General features: G+C 37.7%; 1 protein-coding gene across 8 annotated transcripts in view; it reads right to left on the reverse strand.

The window, feature by feature from the left end:
* Positions 1-19,337, reverse strand: part of RABGAP1L (RAB GTPase activating protein 1 like) — an 830,901-nt gene that overhangs the window by 358,465 nt on the left and 453,099 nt on the right. For all 8 annotated transcript variants that reach the window (XM_055111246.3, XM_063603797.1, XM_008978332.4 and 5 more), the window contains one exon: positions 3,671-3,784. In XM_055111246.3, the coding sequence (XP_054967221.1) occupies positions 3,671-3,784 (114 nt within the window). The remainder of the gene's footprint in view (positions 1-3,670; positions 3,785-19,337) is intronic.

Consider the following 19,337-nt stretch of genomic DNA (forward strand, 5'->3'; position numbering starts at 1 on the left):
ACAGAAAACTTTTCAACTACAAAGTCAGATTGTTGTATCCTTGAAAACAGAGTTGATTTCTAAACTTATTGTCACTGAAATTCTCTTAATTTCTGCTCAATTTAAGAGCACAGCATATTATATCTCCAGTGTAGGCTCCATTGATGAGGAATTGTCAAAAATAAATGAGGTAATATATGTCAAAGTACTCTGCAAATGTTAAATTATTTTAACATATAGAAAACACTATTTTAAAAAAAAAAGGCCTACGATTGTGTTGCTGATGTGAAGAAGATGCAGCTTTCTTAGTGGTTAATCATTAGATGAATTTCCTTTCAAATCAGGAGCAAGAAAAGGATGTTTGCTATGATAGCTTTATTTGAACGCTATACTAAAGGTGTGGTCAGTGCAATAAGACAAGAGACAAATAGAAAAAGAATAAGGATTGGTAAAGGAAAAGCAAAACTGTCCTTATTTACATATAGCAAAGCAGCTGAGATAAGATCAAGGTGTTATTAATGTTTATTCAGTTCTGCGCGGGGTGTCCAGAATAGAAACTCAGAGGAGGACTGCTGAGTGTGAGGTATAATGCTAGTTATTATTCTAGAACCAATGTTTCTAGAAACAATGTTAGAACAGTTAGACTACACAGTTAGACTACCTTTAAGCCTCAGACTACCTTTAAATGGTTAGACTACCTTTAAGTCTTAAAGGTTACACGTAGGCAGCTTTTGGGAATATGGGATGGGGGTCATAAAATAAAAGATTATGGTTCAAATTGGATACAAAAAGCAAAGAAAAGTGGATGTGGAAGCTTGAGAATAATATTCCATTCTAAATTACTCATAAGTATGCTATACTAGATTACTCATAGATATGCTATCCTATTTGTGAGCTATCATCAAACTTAAGGTTTCCTGGCATGAGCACTGGATTACTAAATAATAGTAAATCAAGATGGGAAGGAACCGGGTCAATCACAAACCAAGCGGTCTACAGGGTAGGATGTACACATCTCTGCTCATATCCATTACCAAAGACTGTTGTAAAATTATTTTTATGTATATACAGCTCAGTACAGCATTAAAATCCTTAAAAACTTTTATTGCTTTTATTTAATACTATGTCTAATGTAATTTTGTTTTCTACATCTTCACAAAATTTAGTGTGATTTAAGCTACTTTTCGATAATAAAGTATCTCAGATATACATTTTACAATATTCTTCATTCAGAAAGAGTTTTAAAATGGTTTAGTCATGTTGTAAAATGTATACTGATAATCTAAAATGGCCACATGAGCTCTGGGAATGTACTGATGAGTATTTTCAAATGAATTCAAGGTTGCATTATTATTTGCAACACCAAAGCAAAGTGTATCAACTATTTAAAAGTGCCAATCGTTCAACTTTTATTTTTGTGTTTGGTAATGTTTCAGATTATTTCCCCTCTAAATATTAAATAACAAGGCAAATACTATTTTTACTACAATGGAGCAAAATGTTAAGTCAGAAGCTGCAAGCACATTAGAACCATCTGTTTTAGTTATGTGAAGAAAGTATCTAGTATCAATCAGAGAAAAGCTGAGGGGAAAGTCACTGACTGGCTGAAAATATACTATATGCTAGGGGAAAAAAATGTTCCATATGCCATAAACCAGACCCTCTTAAATAAACTTGGAAATGATATAAATTTTCCTAACCTCTTCACAGAAGCCAGTGTTAATCAGCTTGCAGAATTTCAAAGTAGTAGAAAAATGTTTTAAATAATTACTTTTGTCCTTCACAAGCATATAATGAACATATACCTTTTTTTGTGGCATCCAATGGTCTTTGGTACTTTTCAAAGTAGATGATATATCGCTTTCTAAAGATCAGTATACTCTCAGATTATAAGTTATATATTTCTAGCTCTGAATGACACACTCATATAAAAATAGATTTCTAATCAGCATATATTTATAATCCTCCAAAATGGTTAGATAAAAAAATACGAGAGAGAGAAAAAGTAAGAAAAAAAGAGACAGGAGTGTGAAGAGGCCAAAACCACCAACATGCAAGGACTTTAATGAAAGTCGTGCCATTTGCAGAATTAAACATTAATCCTACTTGGTTAGAATATGTAGGTGAGTGCTTTTTTTTTTTTTTTATACTTTAAGTTTTAGGGTACATGTGCACATTGTGCAGGTTAGTTACATATGTATACATGTGCCATGCTGGTGCGCTGCACCCACTAACTCGTCATCTAGCATTAGGTATATCTCCCAATGCTATCCCTTCCCCCTCCCCCGACTCCACCACAGTCCCCAGAGTGTGATATTCCCCTTCCTGTGTCCATGTGATCTCATTGTTCAATTCCCACCTACGAGTGAGAATATGCGGTGTTTGGTTTTTTGTTCTTGCGATAGTTTACTGAGAATGATGGTTTCCAATTTCATCCATGTCCCTACAAAGGACATGAACTCATCATTTTTTATGGCTGCATAGTATTCCATGGTGTATATGTGCCACATTTTCTTAATCCAGTCTATCATTGTTGGACATCTGGGTTGGTTCCAAGTCTTTGCTATTGTGAATAATGCCGCAATAAACATACGTGTGCATGTGTCTTTATAGCAGCATGATTTATAGTCCCTTGGGTATATACCCAGTAATGGGATGGCTGGGTCAAATGGTATTTCTAGTTCTAGATCCCTGAGGAATCGCCACACTGACTTCCACAATGGTTGAACTAGTTTACAGTCCCACCAACAGTGTAAAAGTGTTCCTATTTCTCCACATCCTCTTAAATGCTGGAGAGGTGAGTGCTTTTATAAGTGCTGTTTTTAAAAAACAGTAAATATAAAATGAAACAGATTTGTGAATATACTTCTTAATTCCATACTGGCTAATATTTGCTACTCATTACAAAGGCTAAATTGGATTATTCAGGAACTGATTACCTAACTTACAAATTAGCCATGATGTTTGCCTTTTTCTCCATATTATTACCAAATTTTTGTGCAGTTCATTATTCATTAACCATCTCTTTAGAATGTTAGATATCAACAATGTGAGTATACCCACCACACTTCATTCTGCATTTCTGATAAAATTAATAACTTGATGGCTATTCTATACTGACAGAGACAGAATCTTCTGTATCCAAGCAGAGCACATTTACTGAAAATCAGGAAACAGGTTTTTTCCAGGCCTACTTACAATGAGGGAGAAAAAAGATTTCAAAATGGGATATAAAAACCGTACAAAAATATATGATGTGACATAACTCAGAATATATCAACAACATCCAATAATTTGCCAGTATTCAACAATAAGCACACTGATTCTTACACTTGCCTGTTGTCAGAAAAATGGAGACAATTGCTGCATGATCTTGTCAGAAGGACAGAGTCATCTAGGACTCTTTTGAGCTTTTATAGCATAGCCTCAGAGGACCTTTTGTTCCTTTCCTGTTAGCAGGAGAGCCAAACCGAGGCTATGCTGCGCCTCCTCCCTCGTGAGGAGGCACGAAACATGCAACCGAAAAGTCACCTTCTGGGATCAGTACTGAGGATCTCATAGCGTGTGTGCAAAGCAGAAAACATGGCATAGTGCAAATAAGAAATGAAGACAGAGTAAAAAAATCCTTAAATGGGTTTCTAAAATATAGCTCTGTAAAATAATTTAGAAAAAGTGAGGAAGAGGGTCCTACCTTGCAGATCTTATAGAGTGATTCTTGACCATCTCCTCCAGTATCTTTAAAGTAATCATGTGCGGGAAATGTACGATGAATATCTCGAGTAATAACACTCTCCTGGGCTGAGTCCTAAAAAAGAAAGAAAATAGACCTGGTTATTAAATTTTTTCCCAGTTATGAAATATAATATATACACATGGTAAAAAACTCAAACAGCAAGAAAAGTAAACAACAGAAAAACATAAAAACTTCCCTTCTATCCCAGACACATAGTCCTATACCCAAGGTAAGTGCTACCAACAGCTCCTTTGTATCTTTTCACCCATCTATCTATACATATTTGTGTGTTTATGTATGTTTATATGGGGAGAAGGGGCAGGGATGGAGGGAAGTTGTATACATACATCTCCATTGAAGCAAACTAGACTGTTTCTTTCACTTAATGGGATAACAGAGTGTTCCTTATCAAGACATGTACATATAGTTTATTCTCTGTAGGAGTGGTTACTTTTTAAAAATAAGGTATATCTGGATATAGATATATCATAATTTACTTAACATTCTCCTATTAATGACCATCTTCTTTGCATTTTTTTCTATTTATATAACAAACAATATCATAAGGAATATTTTATACATGTCTTATGCACGTGTTCAAGGATAAATTCCTTGAGGTTTAATTGCTAAGGCAAAAGTTACATGCATTTCCAATTTTGATGAATGTACTCTCTCTCTCCAGAATTGTCATTCCAATACATACTCCAAACAATAGTAGAGTATGTATTTCTCATCTGTCTAATACCACAAATTATCTAATTTTTAAATCTGACAATCTGATAAAAACTCAGACCATGGTCATTTAAAAAGTAAAAATACTATCAATCTTTCCCAGGTTAATTACCCAACAAACTGATTCCACAAAACAGGAAGCTACAGGCTACTATATTAAGATGATCTCTTTTTTTTTTTTTTTTTTTTGAAGTAGAGTCTCACACTGTTGCCCGGGCTGGAATACAATGGCACAATCTTGGCTCACCGCAACCTCCGCCTCCCGGGTTCAAGCGATTCTCCTGCCTCAGCCTCCCAAGTAGCTGGGATTACAGGTGCCCGCCACCATGCCCAGATTTTTTTTTGTGTGTGTGTATTTTTAGTAGAGATGGGGTTTCACTGTGTTGGAACAGGCTGGTCTCAAACTCCTGACCTCGTGATTCACCCACTTCGGCCTCCCAAAGTGCTGGGATTACAGGTGTGAAGGATGATATCTTCTTTAAAGATAAGCCTAGATATTTGTTGAAGACAAATTTAGAAACCAAAACCCCAAATTGAGTGAAATTCTAGCCTTATAAAAATGATTAAACATTCTCTTGATTTTATTTTATTCCTAGAAATGTTTATCTTTTTAAATGTCAAGAAAATAGTATGGGGCTACTTATAGCAACACTGATGGTGAAAATATTTTGTACAATTCACATCAGACTACTAATTGCAAATTAAAAGAATTGCTTAATGTCTTATTTCCATAAAGATTTGAAGAAACTTTCTCTTCAGTCTCAAATCAAGAAAGAAAAAAAGTTTAATATATGTTATTTTAATGAATGCCATTTCTCTTTCTCTTGATAGCTGCGAAGTATACAAGAAGGGGGTGGTTGATTAGCTCTAAGGTAAGCCATTACCCTTTCTTGCTGCCTTCATTTCAGTTGCTATTTCATGCTGGGTGGTAATTAGATCTTATATACAGAAAGAGAGGAAGCAAACCAAAAACTTCCAAATTTGCTAGCAAACACTGAACATATTACAAATCGATCCAGAGGAAATTCTGATGGCTTACAGGAATGAAATGCTAAACCTGAATTAAAATAGAGCCTTAAAAAATCACCATAACTTCAGTAAAAGGATACAGAGAAAATTTATATTTGCCAAGGTAAATGTAGTTTCTAATGATAAAGAAAACTGCAGGGTGGGGTGGGGGTATAGAATAAGGTAAGTATAAAGGTATTATATAAAGTGATATATTATGAAACATTTGTTTTATCTTGTCTGGAGTCTTGAGTACAAAAATCTGGTAACCAGGCAGACCAAAGTTTTCACTGCCAGGTTTTCTCCAACAGAAGAGCTCTCTTCCCACAAGTTAATAGTTTCCACTTATAAACTACCTGAAAGATGAGGAATGAAAATGTTACTACTGCCATTGCTGAACTATTTCAGGGGCAAATATGTGCCTACTGGCCCACAGGATAACTCTTTTTGTACTTTTCAGGACATTAAGAGAGAGAAATCGTTGGACTGTATTCCCTAGAAACTGATTATGCATTTAGCATTATGCTGTGTTTAAATGGTTCCAATAGTCTGATTCAGGGAAAGAAAAATTGGTAAAAAGAAAAAAATCTGGAGAGTAAATTTGCATAATACTGAGTAATTTTTTTCTATGCACACTTGACCTTCCATATTTAAGAAATAAAGGACAAAATCAAATGAAAATAAAATCACCTTGTCCTTACTTAATAAAATTTCCTGGTCAGGCGCGATGGCTCACGCCTGTAATCCCAGCACTTTGGGAGGCTGAGGCGGGCGGACTGCCTGAGCTCAGGACTTCGAGACCAGCCTGGCAACACGGTGAAACCCAGTCTCTACTAAAAAATAAAAAAAATTAGCCCAGCATGGTAGCACATGCCTGTAATCCCAGCTACTCAGGAGGCTGAGGCAGGAGAATCGCTTGAACCTGGGAGGTGGAGGTTGCAGTGAGCCGAGATCGTGCCACTGGGTGACAGAGCGAGACTCCGTCTCAAAAAAAAAAATTAATTAAAATAAAATTCCCCTTCCTAGGATTACTTTTAAATGTTTAATACATATGTGTTCCTAGAGTTTTCTTCTTATACAGTGCTCTCATTTGGCTAAGGGAATAATTTCTAGAACTTCACTTTATAGACTAAATAAGGTATTTTGCTACATTATTCACTGATCCATCTCATATAAGTAAAGGTCAACAGATAGAACAGAGTCTCGTAAACAGCCTAATAGGAATGAAATTGTGTACTGAACTTGTGAAAATCAAAAGAAAATAATTGTGTTTTTGAAGCAAAAGCTAATGTCAACCCACCTTCCAATTACCCATAACAGTTGAGAGGAGAAACAGTTTATGTTTCAGGAATGCACATCTAATCATCCAAATTCACTCACTCACTCATTCAACAAATATTTGAGTCAAGAAAGTTACAAAACCTAACATTCTGCAAAAGGAAAACAAAACAATTTTTCTCCTCAATATTAATTCCTTTCTTTTTAGACATTCTGATTGTAGTGGTCAATTTTTACAAGAAATATAATGAAGAAAGAGGAAGAACAAAAAGAGGCTCAATAATTCATCATCTAAATATCTGGAGCTAAGGGCTTTCTTATGATATTTTATTTTTCTATGGCTGAAAACATTTTATAGCACAACCAAAACTGATATGAATTCATTTTCTGAGAAGATTCCCATATATGCAGGGGCTCCCTAAGTCCTGCCAGTTTTCTCCAGAATGAGAAGAGGGAACAAGTCATTCCTTTAGGGCAGCCACTTCACCAATATCTAGATGCATAAATTGCTCCACAACTTACTTCTCAGCAGGTGTATCTCCCATTTTGTACCTCAGAGTCCAATACGATATTATAATGGCCTTGAAGCCAGATAAACTCATTGATTCTATTTCCACTTTCCTCACTTAATTCCTATAGGATCTCAGACAAGTTATTTAATCTTGCTAAACTACAGTTTCCTCATGTGTAAAATGGGATGATAATATCAAATGCATAATGTTACTTAAAATAACATTATTTAGAATGTATGTGAAGTACTTAGCATATTGCCTAGTATAAACTGAGTACTTGTTAAATAAATAAAATTATTAATTAATGACAAGAAATATTTTTCCCATTTCCATAAGAATCATTATTCAACTGTTTAAAATTTTCGGTGAATATACATTTTAGACATCCTTCTGTATCTGTATACCTAAATAAACAACTGTTTTCTGTTACATTATGATTATGAAACCAATTCCTTTAGAGATTTACAACACAATGATGAATTAATGCACACACACTCTGTTTAATTTCCAATCATGTATTTTATGTGTCCTAAATTACCCTTTTTTCTATGAATCCATTCATAAAAGCAACAGTGAACAACTATTCAGATAAAGTACTGCTTTTATCAACTAATACACACTCTGGCCCCAGCTTTGCATGTAACCCACACAATAAAGAAAGATGTACACAAATATGTCCAGAAGAAGGATAGGAAGGACAAGGTACAGTAGAATCTAAATTTGCCAGAGCAGTCACCATTTCCATCATTACTTTAGAATTTAGCTTTTAAAGATAAAAAATAGTTGAAGTCATGTATGGAAAGGACAAAAACCACTATCACAAGTATATGCCTCCTTTCTGGACCATCACCACCAAGAATGTAACTCATAGGCAAAGTTCTTGAGAGTATCCTTTCTCCTGCCTCAGTCAGGTTGGTCTATAAACAAAAGCTGACTCAGATCACAAAGTAGAAAGAAGTTTGTCATAAAGTCTGAAAAACTGAGTTTCATCTCCCATACCCCATGCCCTTGACATTATCATCACAGAGAAACTAAATCTGCCTTTCAAGGGTTCTGTTTAATTTCCAAACCATTAGGTAGTAAGACTAAACTTATTCTCAAAAAAAGACATTGATCTCTACTGGATAAAATCATAGTCCAGCAGAGAATACAATTTAGCTTGTTGAAGATCAGCTTAAAACCAACTCTATGAGATATAAGCAGCTTGCTTAACTTTTGATCAATTTAAAGTAGGTTCAATTTAGTGCCTGTTATCAAGAGTATTACATGAACTGTTCTCCCAGTATAACTTATATACACTGACATGTTTGCAATTCTCTTAATTCTTTTTCAAAGAGAATCATCACTTACTTGCTCATTGTGAGAAAGAAATGAATGCAGCATTGAAGTGTCAACAAGCATTAGGAAGACAGCTTTGTATGACCACAGCCTGTTATTTTTTATGAACCAATTTCTGGGCTGTCAACAACTAGAAAGGTATTTTAGTGAGGAAGACTGTTTTCAAATGTAACCTTAGCAGCGGCCGAAGTGTAAAAGTAATATCTTGTCAAATGAACACTGTGTACCTTGATTTGCCACATTTTAAAAACTGTGACAGCATCTTTTTTTATTAATCCCTATTATCAAATCCAAAGTGTAAGCTGTATTTTCACATTAAATCTACCACAAAATCATTTCAACTTTATAAGTATTATACCGTACCAATCTGTTAGTGCCATTAAAAATGCCAGTATAGACTGTCCCTAGCACAATCAGTAGGCAGATAAATAATTCAAAGCTGAAAAACTCTTTGACCTTAGACTTTGCCTTCTATTCTTACTCCACAGGGAGCCTCCTTTAGTTCTATGTTGGATGATAAAACATCACAAATTGGTCTGCTAACATGTTCCTGAAAGCAGATGGGTTTGCAGTGGTCGGTCTGATTTATTCACCTTGATGTTTGCCAAAAATCCATAGAGGCAGAGATGAAAAGAGAAAATATAAAAGTGTACTCTAGTTGCAAACATGCTACTAAAATCATGAACTAGAAACAATAATACAAAAGGGCTGGGTCATTGCCAGCCTTTGTTCCTTGAATATGGGGTGGGGGGAGTCTTAAGTGTGGAAATACAGAAGCAAAGGAAAAAACCTCAATAAAATCATATTGTGAACAAACTGCTTCCCAGTCACTGCACACAAATGCTGCCAAACACTTCAGAATCAAAGCCAGACACAATGGTCAAAAATGTAAGCCATATTCTAGCTTCAGGTAGAAATAAATCTCTTCAGGGAAAGAAGCTACAATGAGAAATAAAGGGAGGCGTGTAGAGAGGAGAGGAGGAAGTGTATTTCGAGAGCAGTCAATATTCATGATGTGTACCTTGTTCTTGAAGGAAGTGCTGGGATTCCAGTGGAAAATATTTGAATAGAACAAAGCATTCTTTAAAGACTATAGGACTAGGAGGCACTGAGGCCTATGGGCATAGCCTGGATTTCCCACAGATTCTAAGTAATCTAGGTCAGAGTTCCACATGACTGTCTACCACAAACATGTGGGGTTAGACTCCAGTTACACCTACCCAATACTCCTGTGGTCACATTTGGATATGCCTTCGTTCTCAGGGTTGCTGACTGTTCATTGTTCCAACTGGGGAACTTGACATTTTTGGAATTAATATCAACAGGCAATAATGAAACCTGCAACTCCTTTTAGGATAAAGCACCATAGCTGAACTCCATGCTGTTACTTTCCGAAGTTATAAATATTTCTCATTTTGCGTTATCTTTAAAATTGTGATTTTTATAAAAACAGCTCTTTGAACTCTTTTGAAATACATACAAATTTTAAGAAAGAGCTCCATGTTTATTATCCACTGTATAAAAATAATATTCTTTTACTTCTCTGAAAAACTTTTAAGGAGTGCCTCGATAAAACTAGGGTTTGAGAAACATGCCTATTTTAACCTAATTATTACAGTTTATAATTTTATAACTTTGACCATGTGTGCATCCATATATGGCCAAAGTTAATAATTATTTTTATAAGCTGAATAATTTTTAGTAATTTTAGAAAACATTCTACCACTTCCTCAATCACTTTAGATGCTTCTCTTTGAAATTCTTCAAGCTCAATTATGTTTTCATAAATTGAATAATACAAAAAGTGACTGTAAGGCCAGATGCATTGGCTCACACCTGTAATCCCAGCACTTTGGTAGGCTGAGATGGGAGGATCACTTGAGCCCAGGAGGCGAGGCTCCAGTGATCTGAGATCATGCCACTGCACTCCAGCCTGGGCAACAGAGTAAGGCCCACTCTGAAAACAAACAAACAAACACACACTACCCCACAAAAAGTGAACGTATATAAAAATTAAGCTTTCTGTTTGCTGAATAGTACAAACTCATTCATGTATTCAACAAAAACTTTTCTTAGCACTTACTAAGAATCAGGCACTATTCTAGATGTAGAAGATATAACTGTTAGCAAGAATAAGTCTTTGACTCTATGGAGCCTATAATCTGGTAGTAGGGAAGAAAGACATTAAGCATATAATGTTGATTGGTTAGTAAAAAGTAATATAAAAATAAAGCAAGATAGGCCAGGCACAGTTGCTCACGCCTGTAATCCCAGCACTTTGGGAGGCAGAGGTGGGTGGATCATGAGATCAGGAGTTGAAGACCAGCCTGGCCAAGATGGTGAAACCCCATCTCTACTAAAAAAATACACAAATTAGCCAGGTGTGGTGTCAGGTGCCTGTAATCCCAACTACTTGGGAGGCTGAGGCAGGAGAATTGCTTGAACTCACGGGGGCGGAGGTTGCAGTGAGCCAAGACTGCGCCACTGCACTCCAGCCTGGGTGACAGAGTAAGACTCCGTCCAAAAAAAAAAAAAAAAAAGGCAAGATAAAGAGATAGTGAGGAAAGGGCTGACCTATTAGGTAGGGTGGTTTTGCCTCTCTGAGTGAGATTATTTAGAGAAAGAGTGTTACAGTCAGAGGGGAAAGCAATGTGCAAGGCCCTGAAGTGGAATGGCAATACTTCTCTTAACATTTTCCATCATTTTTCTGACCTTTATGTTCCCAGTGTCTTCAATGAATTGCCAAAAATGATTCCAATATTTTTCTGGATTAACTTACCTCAGAAATTTATAAGTATAATTTACATCATTTTTACAAGATGATTTAATTCATATATTTGAATAATATACTCCTAGTTGCAAGTCTATATGAAAACTTCCCATTCAAATATTTATTTAACATTTGTTATGTGCAAGACATTGTAATAGGATCTGGGGGCTCAAAAAAACACAGGGCATAGTCCATTATTTCCTTAAATTGCAAAAGGCTTAAGATCAACTTGTAAAGACAAGATATAGGTATACATATCAATGGAAAGAAATGTATGCTAACAGCCAAAAAAAACTATATGGGCAATGTTAGCTATGGGAAATCAGTGGAGAATGTCTGCAAAAGTGGTAAAGTGGTGAAAGTGGCCTTCCACAGGAGATGGGGCCTGGGCTGGGCTCAACAAAACCTACAGATCATGAATAAATATATTAACAGCGAGTGTGGTGTAAACAAACCCTCCAAAGCAGGAAAGCACTTGGCATACCCAGTAGATGTGACTCTAATTGACTGCAGAAGGGAATTCATAAAAGAACAAGTTGAGAGAGAACCAGAATACAGAAAGGTGATTTTCAATGAAAACACTTTAACTTAATCCTGTGGACAATATGGAGCCATTTCATCTGTCATAATCTCTGAAGTCTCAGTTTTGTTAAGCCATTGGTTCCAGTTTGGTTTCATCTGCTTTTACTATCTGAATGACATAGAGTGTAGCGAAAAATTAACCTTACTCAAAGAGAAGTTTGGCCTTTGCCACTGGCTAGTAATAGGTGACTTCTAGCCCATGGAACATCATGCCTGATGAGGGAGGTCCAAGGCATGGGGGCCTTGGACACTGAATAGTCTAACAATGTTATTTATGACTACGACTTTGGACCATGCCATACAAGTTTTACCTACAGAGAGGCCGGAGAATAAAGGTCAGCCACATAGGTAATATGTGACAGAGCCTCAATAAAAAATCTGGGCAACAAGGATTGGGTGAGCTTCCCTAGCTGGCAGTACTCCATGTGTATTATCAAACACTAATGCCAGAAAAGTAACATCCATTACTCATGGGGAGAGGACAAAGGAAGCTCCATATTTGGTGCTTCTCCTGGACTCAACCCTTTGTGTTTCTTCCCTTGGCTGGCTTTAATCTCTATTCTATAGTGGTAATACACTGTAACTATGAGTATAACAGCTTTCTGTCAGCTTCCATGAGCATGTTTAATTAATTATGAACTTAAGGGTGGTTTTGGTAACTCCCTGAATTCACAACTGGTGTCAGAACTGAGGGCAGTGTGGATTGTGTTCTCCCTAACTTGCAGTTGGTTAGACTCCACAAATTGGCCATCAAAAAATTTGAAGATCTCACTGTGGTATTCTCACGAGTAAATTTTCTCTATTTAGATATACGTATCATTGTTCAACTTTTCCTCTGACATTAACAAAATATTATTCATAATAAAATAGTTCCTCAAGACTGTGTTAATTATGAAAACTTTCTAAAAATAACCTTTAATGTAGAACCTCCAAAGCTAAATATATTAGAACCACTGTTGACCATTTTACCACTTGTTCACTGAGGTTGTGAAAAATCTGTATCAGATCAGTGTAAGGAAGAATATTAAGTGAAAAGTTGATCACATAACTATTAAAATGATCTTGGAAATTCCTTTGCATAAAGTACCACCTGAAACTTCAAAGAAGAGTGAATGCATTCCAGTCGCTAATCCATTTCAAAAAAATTGAGTAATAACTACATACCTACAAAAATTTCGGTATTTTTAAAAATATACTTTAAGTTTTAGGGTACATGTGCACAACGTGCAGGTTAGTTACATATGTATACATGTGCCTTGTTGCTGTGCTGCACCCATTAACTCGTCATTTAGCATTAGGTATATTTCCTAATGCTATCTCTCCCGCCTTCCCTTACTCCACAACAGACCCCGGAGTGTGATGTTCCCCTTCCTGTGTCCATGTGTTCTCATTGTTCAATTCCCACCTATGAGTGAGAACATGCAGTGTTTGCTTTTTTGTCCTTGTGATAGTTTGCTGAGAATGATGGTTTCCAACTTCATCCATGTCCCCACAAAGGACATGAACTCATCATATTTTATGGCTGCATAGTATTCCATGGTGTATATGTGCCACATTTTCTTAATCCAGTCTATCATTGTTGGACATTTGGGTTGGTTCCAAGTCTTTGCTATTGTGAATAGTGCCGCAATAAACATACGTCTGCATGTGTCTTTACACCAGCATGATTTATAGTCCTTTGGGTATATACCCAGTAATGGGATGGCTGGGTCAAATGGTATTCCTAGTTCTAGATCCTTGGGGAATCGCCACACTGACTTGCACAATGGTTGAACTAGTTTACAGTCCCACCAACACTGTAAAAGTGTTCCTATTTCTCCACATCCTCTCCAGCACCTGTTCTTTCCTGACTTTTTAATGATCGCCATTCTAACTGGTGTGAGATGGTATCCCATTGTGGTTTTGATTTGTATTTCTCTGATGGCCAGTGATGATGAGCATTTTTTCATGTGTCTCTTGGCTGCATAAATGTCTTCTTTTGAGAACTGTCTGTTCATATCCTTCGCTCACTCTTTGATGGGGTTATTTGCTTTTTGTTTGTAGATTTGTTAGAGTTCATTGTAGATTCTGGATATTAGCCCTTTGTAAGATGAGTAGATGGCAAAAATTTTCTCCCATTTTGTAGGTTGCCTGTTCACGCTGATGGTAGTTTCTTTTGCTGTGCAGAAGCTCTTTAGTTTAATTATATCCCATTTGTCAATTTTGGCTTCTGTTGCCATTGCTTTTTGTGTTTTAGACATGAAGTCCTTGCCCATGCCTATGTCCTGAATGGTATTGCCTAGGTTTTCTTCTAGGGTTTTTATGGTTTTAGGTCTAACGTTTAAGTCTTTAATCCATCTTGAATTAATTTTTGTATAAGGTGTAAGGAAGGGATCCAGTTTCAGCTTTCTACATATGGCTAGCCAGTTTTCCCAACACCATTTATTAAATAGGGAATCCTTTCCCCATTGCTTGTTTTTCTCAGGTTTGTCAAAGATCAGATGGTTTAGATATGCCGTGTTACTTCTGAGGGCTCTGTTCTGTTCCATTGGTCTATATCTCTGTTTTGGTACCAGTACCATGCTGTTTTCGTTACTGTAGCCTTGTAGTATAGTTTGAAGTCAGGTAGCGTGATGCCTCCAGCTTTGTTCTTTTGGCTTAGGATTGAATTGGCAGTGCAGGTTCATTTTTGGTTCCATATGAACTTTAAAGTAGCTTTCTCCAATTCTGTGAAGAAAGTCATTGGTAGCTTGATGGGGATGGCATTGAATCTATAAATTACCTTGGGCAGTATGGCCATTTTCACGATATTGATTCTTCCTACCCATGAGCATGGAATGTTCTTCCATTTGTTTGTATCCTCTTTTATTTCATTGAGCAGTGGTTTGTACTTCTCCTTGAAGAGGTCCTTCATGTCCCTTGTAAGTTGGATTCCTAGGTATTTTATTCTCTTTGAAGCAATTATGAATGGGAGTTCACTCATGATTTGGCTCTCTGTTTGTCTGTTATTGGTGTTTCAGAATGCTTGTGATTTTTGCACATTGATTTTGTATACTGAGACTTTGCTGAAGTTGCTTATCAGCTTAAGGAGATTTTGGGCTGAGATGATGGGGTTTTCTAGATATACCATCATGTCATCTGCAAACAGGGACAATTTGACTTCCTCTTTTCCTAATTGAATACCCTTTATTTCCTTCTCCTGCCTGATTGCCCTGGCCAGAATTTCCAACACTATGTTGAATAGGAGTGGTGAGAGAGGGCATCCCTGTCTTGTGCCAGTTTTCAAAGGGAATGCTTCCAGTTTTTGTCCATTCAGTATGATATTGGCCATGGGTTTATCATAGATAGCTCTTATGATTTGGAAATACATCCCATTAATACCTAATTTATTGAGAGTTTTTAGCATAAAGGGTTGTTGAATTTTGTCAAAGGCCTTTTCTGCATCTATTGAGAGGATCATGTGGTTTTTGTCGTTGCTTCTATTTATATGCTGGATTACGTTTATTGATTTTCGTAGGCTGAACCACCCCTGCATCCCAGGGATGAAGCCCACTTGATCATGGTGGATAAGCTTTTTGATGTGCTGCTGGATTCCGTTTGCAAGTATTTTATTGAGGATTTTTGCATCAATGTTCATCATGGATATTGGTCTAAAATTCTCTTTCTTTGTTGTGTCTCTGCCCGGCTTTGGTATCAGGAGGATGCTGGCCTCATAAAATGAGTTAGGGAGGAATCCTTCTTTTTCTATTGATTGGAATAGTTTCAGAAGGAATGGTACCAGCTCCTCCTTGTACCTCTGGTAGAATTCGGCTGTGAATCCATCTGGTCTTGGACTTTTTTTGGTTGGTAAGCTATTAACTATTGCCTCAATTTCAGAGCCTGTTATTGGTCTGTTCAGAGATTCAACTTCTTCCTGATTTAAACCATCTTGGGAGGGTGTATGTGTTGAGGAATTTATCCATTTCTTCTAGATTTTCTAGTTTATTTGCATAGAGGTCTTTCTAGTATTCACTGATGATAGTTTGTATTTCTGTGGGATAGGTGGTGATATCCCCTTTATCATTTTTTATTGCATCTATTTGATTCTTCTCTCTTTTCTTCTTTGTTAATCTTGCTAGCGGTCTATCAATTTTGTTGATCTTTTCAAAAAACCAGCTCCTGGATTCATTAATTTTTTGAAGGGTTTTTTGTGTCTCTATTTCCTTCATTTCTGCTCTGATCTTAGTTATATTTTGCCTTCCGCTAGCTTCTGAATGTGTTTCCTCTTGCTTCTCTAGTTCTTTTAATTGTGATGTTAGGGTGTCAATTTTAGATCTTTCCTGCTTTCTCTTGTGGGCACTTAGTGCCATAAATTTCCCTCTATACACTGCTTTGAATGTGTCCCAGAGATTCTGGTACGTTGTGTCTTTGTTCTCGTTGGTTTCAAAGAACATCTTTATTTCTGCCTTCATTTCGTTATGTACCCGGCAGTCATTCAGGAGCAGGTTGCTCAGTTTCCATGTAGTTGAGTGATTTTGAGTGAGTGTCTTAATCCTGAGTTCTAGTTTGATTGCACTGTGGTCTGAGAGACAGTTTGTTATAATTTCTGTTCTTTTACATTTGCTGAGGAGGGCTTCACTTCCAACTATGTGGTCAATTATGGAATAGGTGTGGTGTGGTGCTGAAAAGAATGTATATTCTGTTGATTTGGGGTGAAGAGTTCTGCAGATGGCTATTAGGTCTGCTTGGTGCAGAGCTGAGTTCAATTCCTGGATATCCTTGTTAACTTTCTGTCTCATTGATCTGTCTAATGTTGACAGTGGGGTGTTAAAGTCTCCCATTATTATTGTGTGGGAGTCTAAGTCTCTTTGTAGGTCTCTAAGGGCTTCCTTTATGAATCTGGGTGCTCCTGTATTGGGTGCATATATATTTAGGATAGTTAGCTCTTCCTGTTGAATTGATCCCTTTACCATTATGTAATGGCCTTCTTCGTCTCTTTTGATCTTTGTTGGTTTAAAGTCTGTTTTATCAGAGACTAGGATTGCAACCCCTGCCTTTTTTTGTTTTCCATTTCCTTGGTAGATCTTCCTCCGTCCCTTATTGTGAGCCTATGTGTGTCTCTGCACGTGAGATGGGTTTCCTGAATACAGCATACTGATGGGTCTTGACTCTTTATCCAATTTGCCAGTCTGTGTCTTTTAATTGGAGTATTTATTCCATTTACATTTAAAGTTAATATTGTTATGTGTGAATTTGATCCTGTCATTATGATGTTAGGTGGTTATTTTGCTTGTTAGTTGATGCAGTTTCTTCCTAGCCTCGATGGTCTTTACAATTTGGCATGTTTTTGCAGTGGCTGGTACTGTTTGTTCCTTTCCATGTTTAGCGCTTCCTTCAGGAGCTCTTTTAGGGCAGGCCTGGTGGTGACAAAATCTCTCAGCATTTGCTTGTCTGTAAAGGAGTTTATTTCTCCTTCACTTATGAAACTTAGTTTGGCTGGATGTGAAATTCTGGGCTGAAAATTCTTTTCTTTAAGAATGTTGAATATTGGCCCCCACTCTCTTCTGGCTTGTAGACTTTCTGCCGAGAGATCTGCTGTTAGTCTGATGGGCTTCCCTTTGTGGGTAACCCGACCTTCCTCTCTGACTGCCCTTAACATTTTTTCCTTCATTTCCACTGTGGTGAATCTGACAATTATGTGTCTTAGAGTTGGTCTTCTCGAGGAGTATCTTTGTGGCATTCTGTGTATTTCCTGAATCTGAACGTTGCCTGCCTTGCTAGACTGGGGAAGTTCTCCTGGATAATATCCTGCAGAGTGTTTTCCAACTTGGTTCCATTCTCCCCGTCGCTTTCAGGTACACCTGTCACACGTAGATTTGGTCGTTTCACATAGTCCCATATTTCTTGGAGGCTTTGTTCATTTCTTTTTATTCTTTTTTCTCTAAACTTCTCTTCTTGCTTCATTTCATTCATTTGATCTTCCATCACTGATACCCTTTCTTCCAGTTGATCAAATCGGCTACTGAGGCTTGTGCATTCGTCATGTAGTCCTCATGTCTTGGTTTTCAGCTCCATCAGCTCCTTTAAGCACTTCTCTGTATTGTTTATTCTAGTTATACATTCGTCTAAATTTTTTTCAAAGTTTTTAACTTCTTTGCCTTTGGTTTGAATTTCGTCCTGTAGCTCGGAGTAGTTTGATCGTCTGAAGCCTTCTTCTCTCAACTCGTCAAAGTCATTCTCCATCCAGCTTAGTTCCATTGCTGGTGAGGAGCTGCGTTTTTGGAGGAGGAGAGGCACTCTGACTTTTAGAGTTTCCAGTTTTTCTGCTCTGTTTTTTCCCCATCTTTGTGGTTTTATCTACCTTTGGTCTTTGATGATGGTGACGTATAGATGGGGTTTTGGTGTGGATGTCCTTTCTGTTTGTTAGTTTTTCTTCTAACAGTCAGGACCCTCAGCTGCAGGTCTATTGGAGTTTGCGGGAGGTCCACTCCAGACCCTGTTTGCCTGGGTATCAGCAGTGGTGGCTGCAGAACAGCAGATTTTGGTGAACAGCAAATGTTGCTGCCTGATAGTTCCTCTGGAAGTTTTGTCTCAGAGGAGTACTCGGCCGTGTGAGATGTCAGTCTGCCCCTACTGCAGGATGCCTCCCAGTTAGGCTACTCGCGGGTCAGAGACCCACTTGAGGAGGCAGTCTGTCCATTCTCAGATCTCCAGCTGCGTGCTGGGAGAACCATTACTCTCTTCATAGCGGTCAGACAGGGACATTTAAGTCTGCTGAGGAATCTGCTGCCTTTTGTTTGGCTATGCTGTGCCCCCAGAGGTGGAGTCTACAGAGGTAAGCAGGCCTCCTTAAGCTGCGGTGGGCTCCACTCAGTTCGAGCTTCCCAGCCGCTTTGTTTACCTACTCAAGCCTCAGTAATGGCGGGTGCCCCTCCCACAGCCTCACTGCTGCCTTGCAGTTTGATCTGAGACTCCTGTGCTAGCAATGAGTGAGGCTCCGTGGGCATAGGACCCTCCAAGCCAGGCGCGGGCTATAATCTACAGGTGTGCCATTTGCTAAGACCATTGGAAAAGCGCAGTATTAGGGTGGGAGTGACCCGATTTTCCAGGTGCCATCTGTCACCCCTTTCTTTGACTAGCTGCACCCACTGTCCTGCACCCATTTTCCGACACTCCCCAGTGAGATGAACCCAGTACTTCTGTTGGAAATGCGAAATCACCCGTCTTCTGCGTCGCTCACGCTGGGAGCTGTAGACTGGAGCTGTTCCTATTCGGCCTCTTGGCTCCACCCCCTGGTAATGTATATATTTTAAAAATCCTTCAGGATCAACAGGTATTCTATCTGGTGATGTGAATTTTGAAAAAGACAATTAATTTTTATACCAATTCAGGTTATATAATTGCCATTGTGTTCCTTTTTATAACAGCACATTTCCATTAACATAAG

The sequence above is a fragment of the Pan paniscus genome, chromosome 1 (genome assembly GCF_029289425.2).
Source record: "Pan paniscus chromosome 1, NHGRI_mPanPan1-v2.0_pri, whole genome shotgun sequence".
Lineage (NCBI taxonomy): Eukaryota > Metazoa > Chordata > Mammalia > Primates > Hominidae > Pan > Pan paniscus.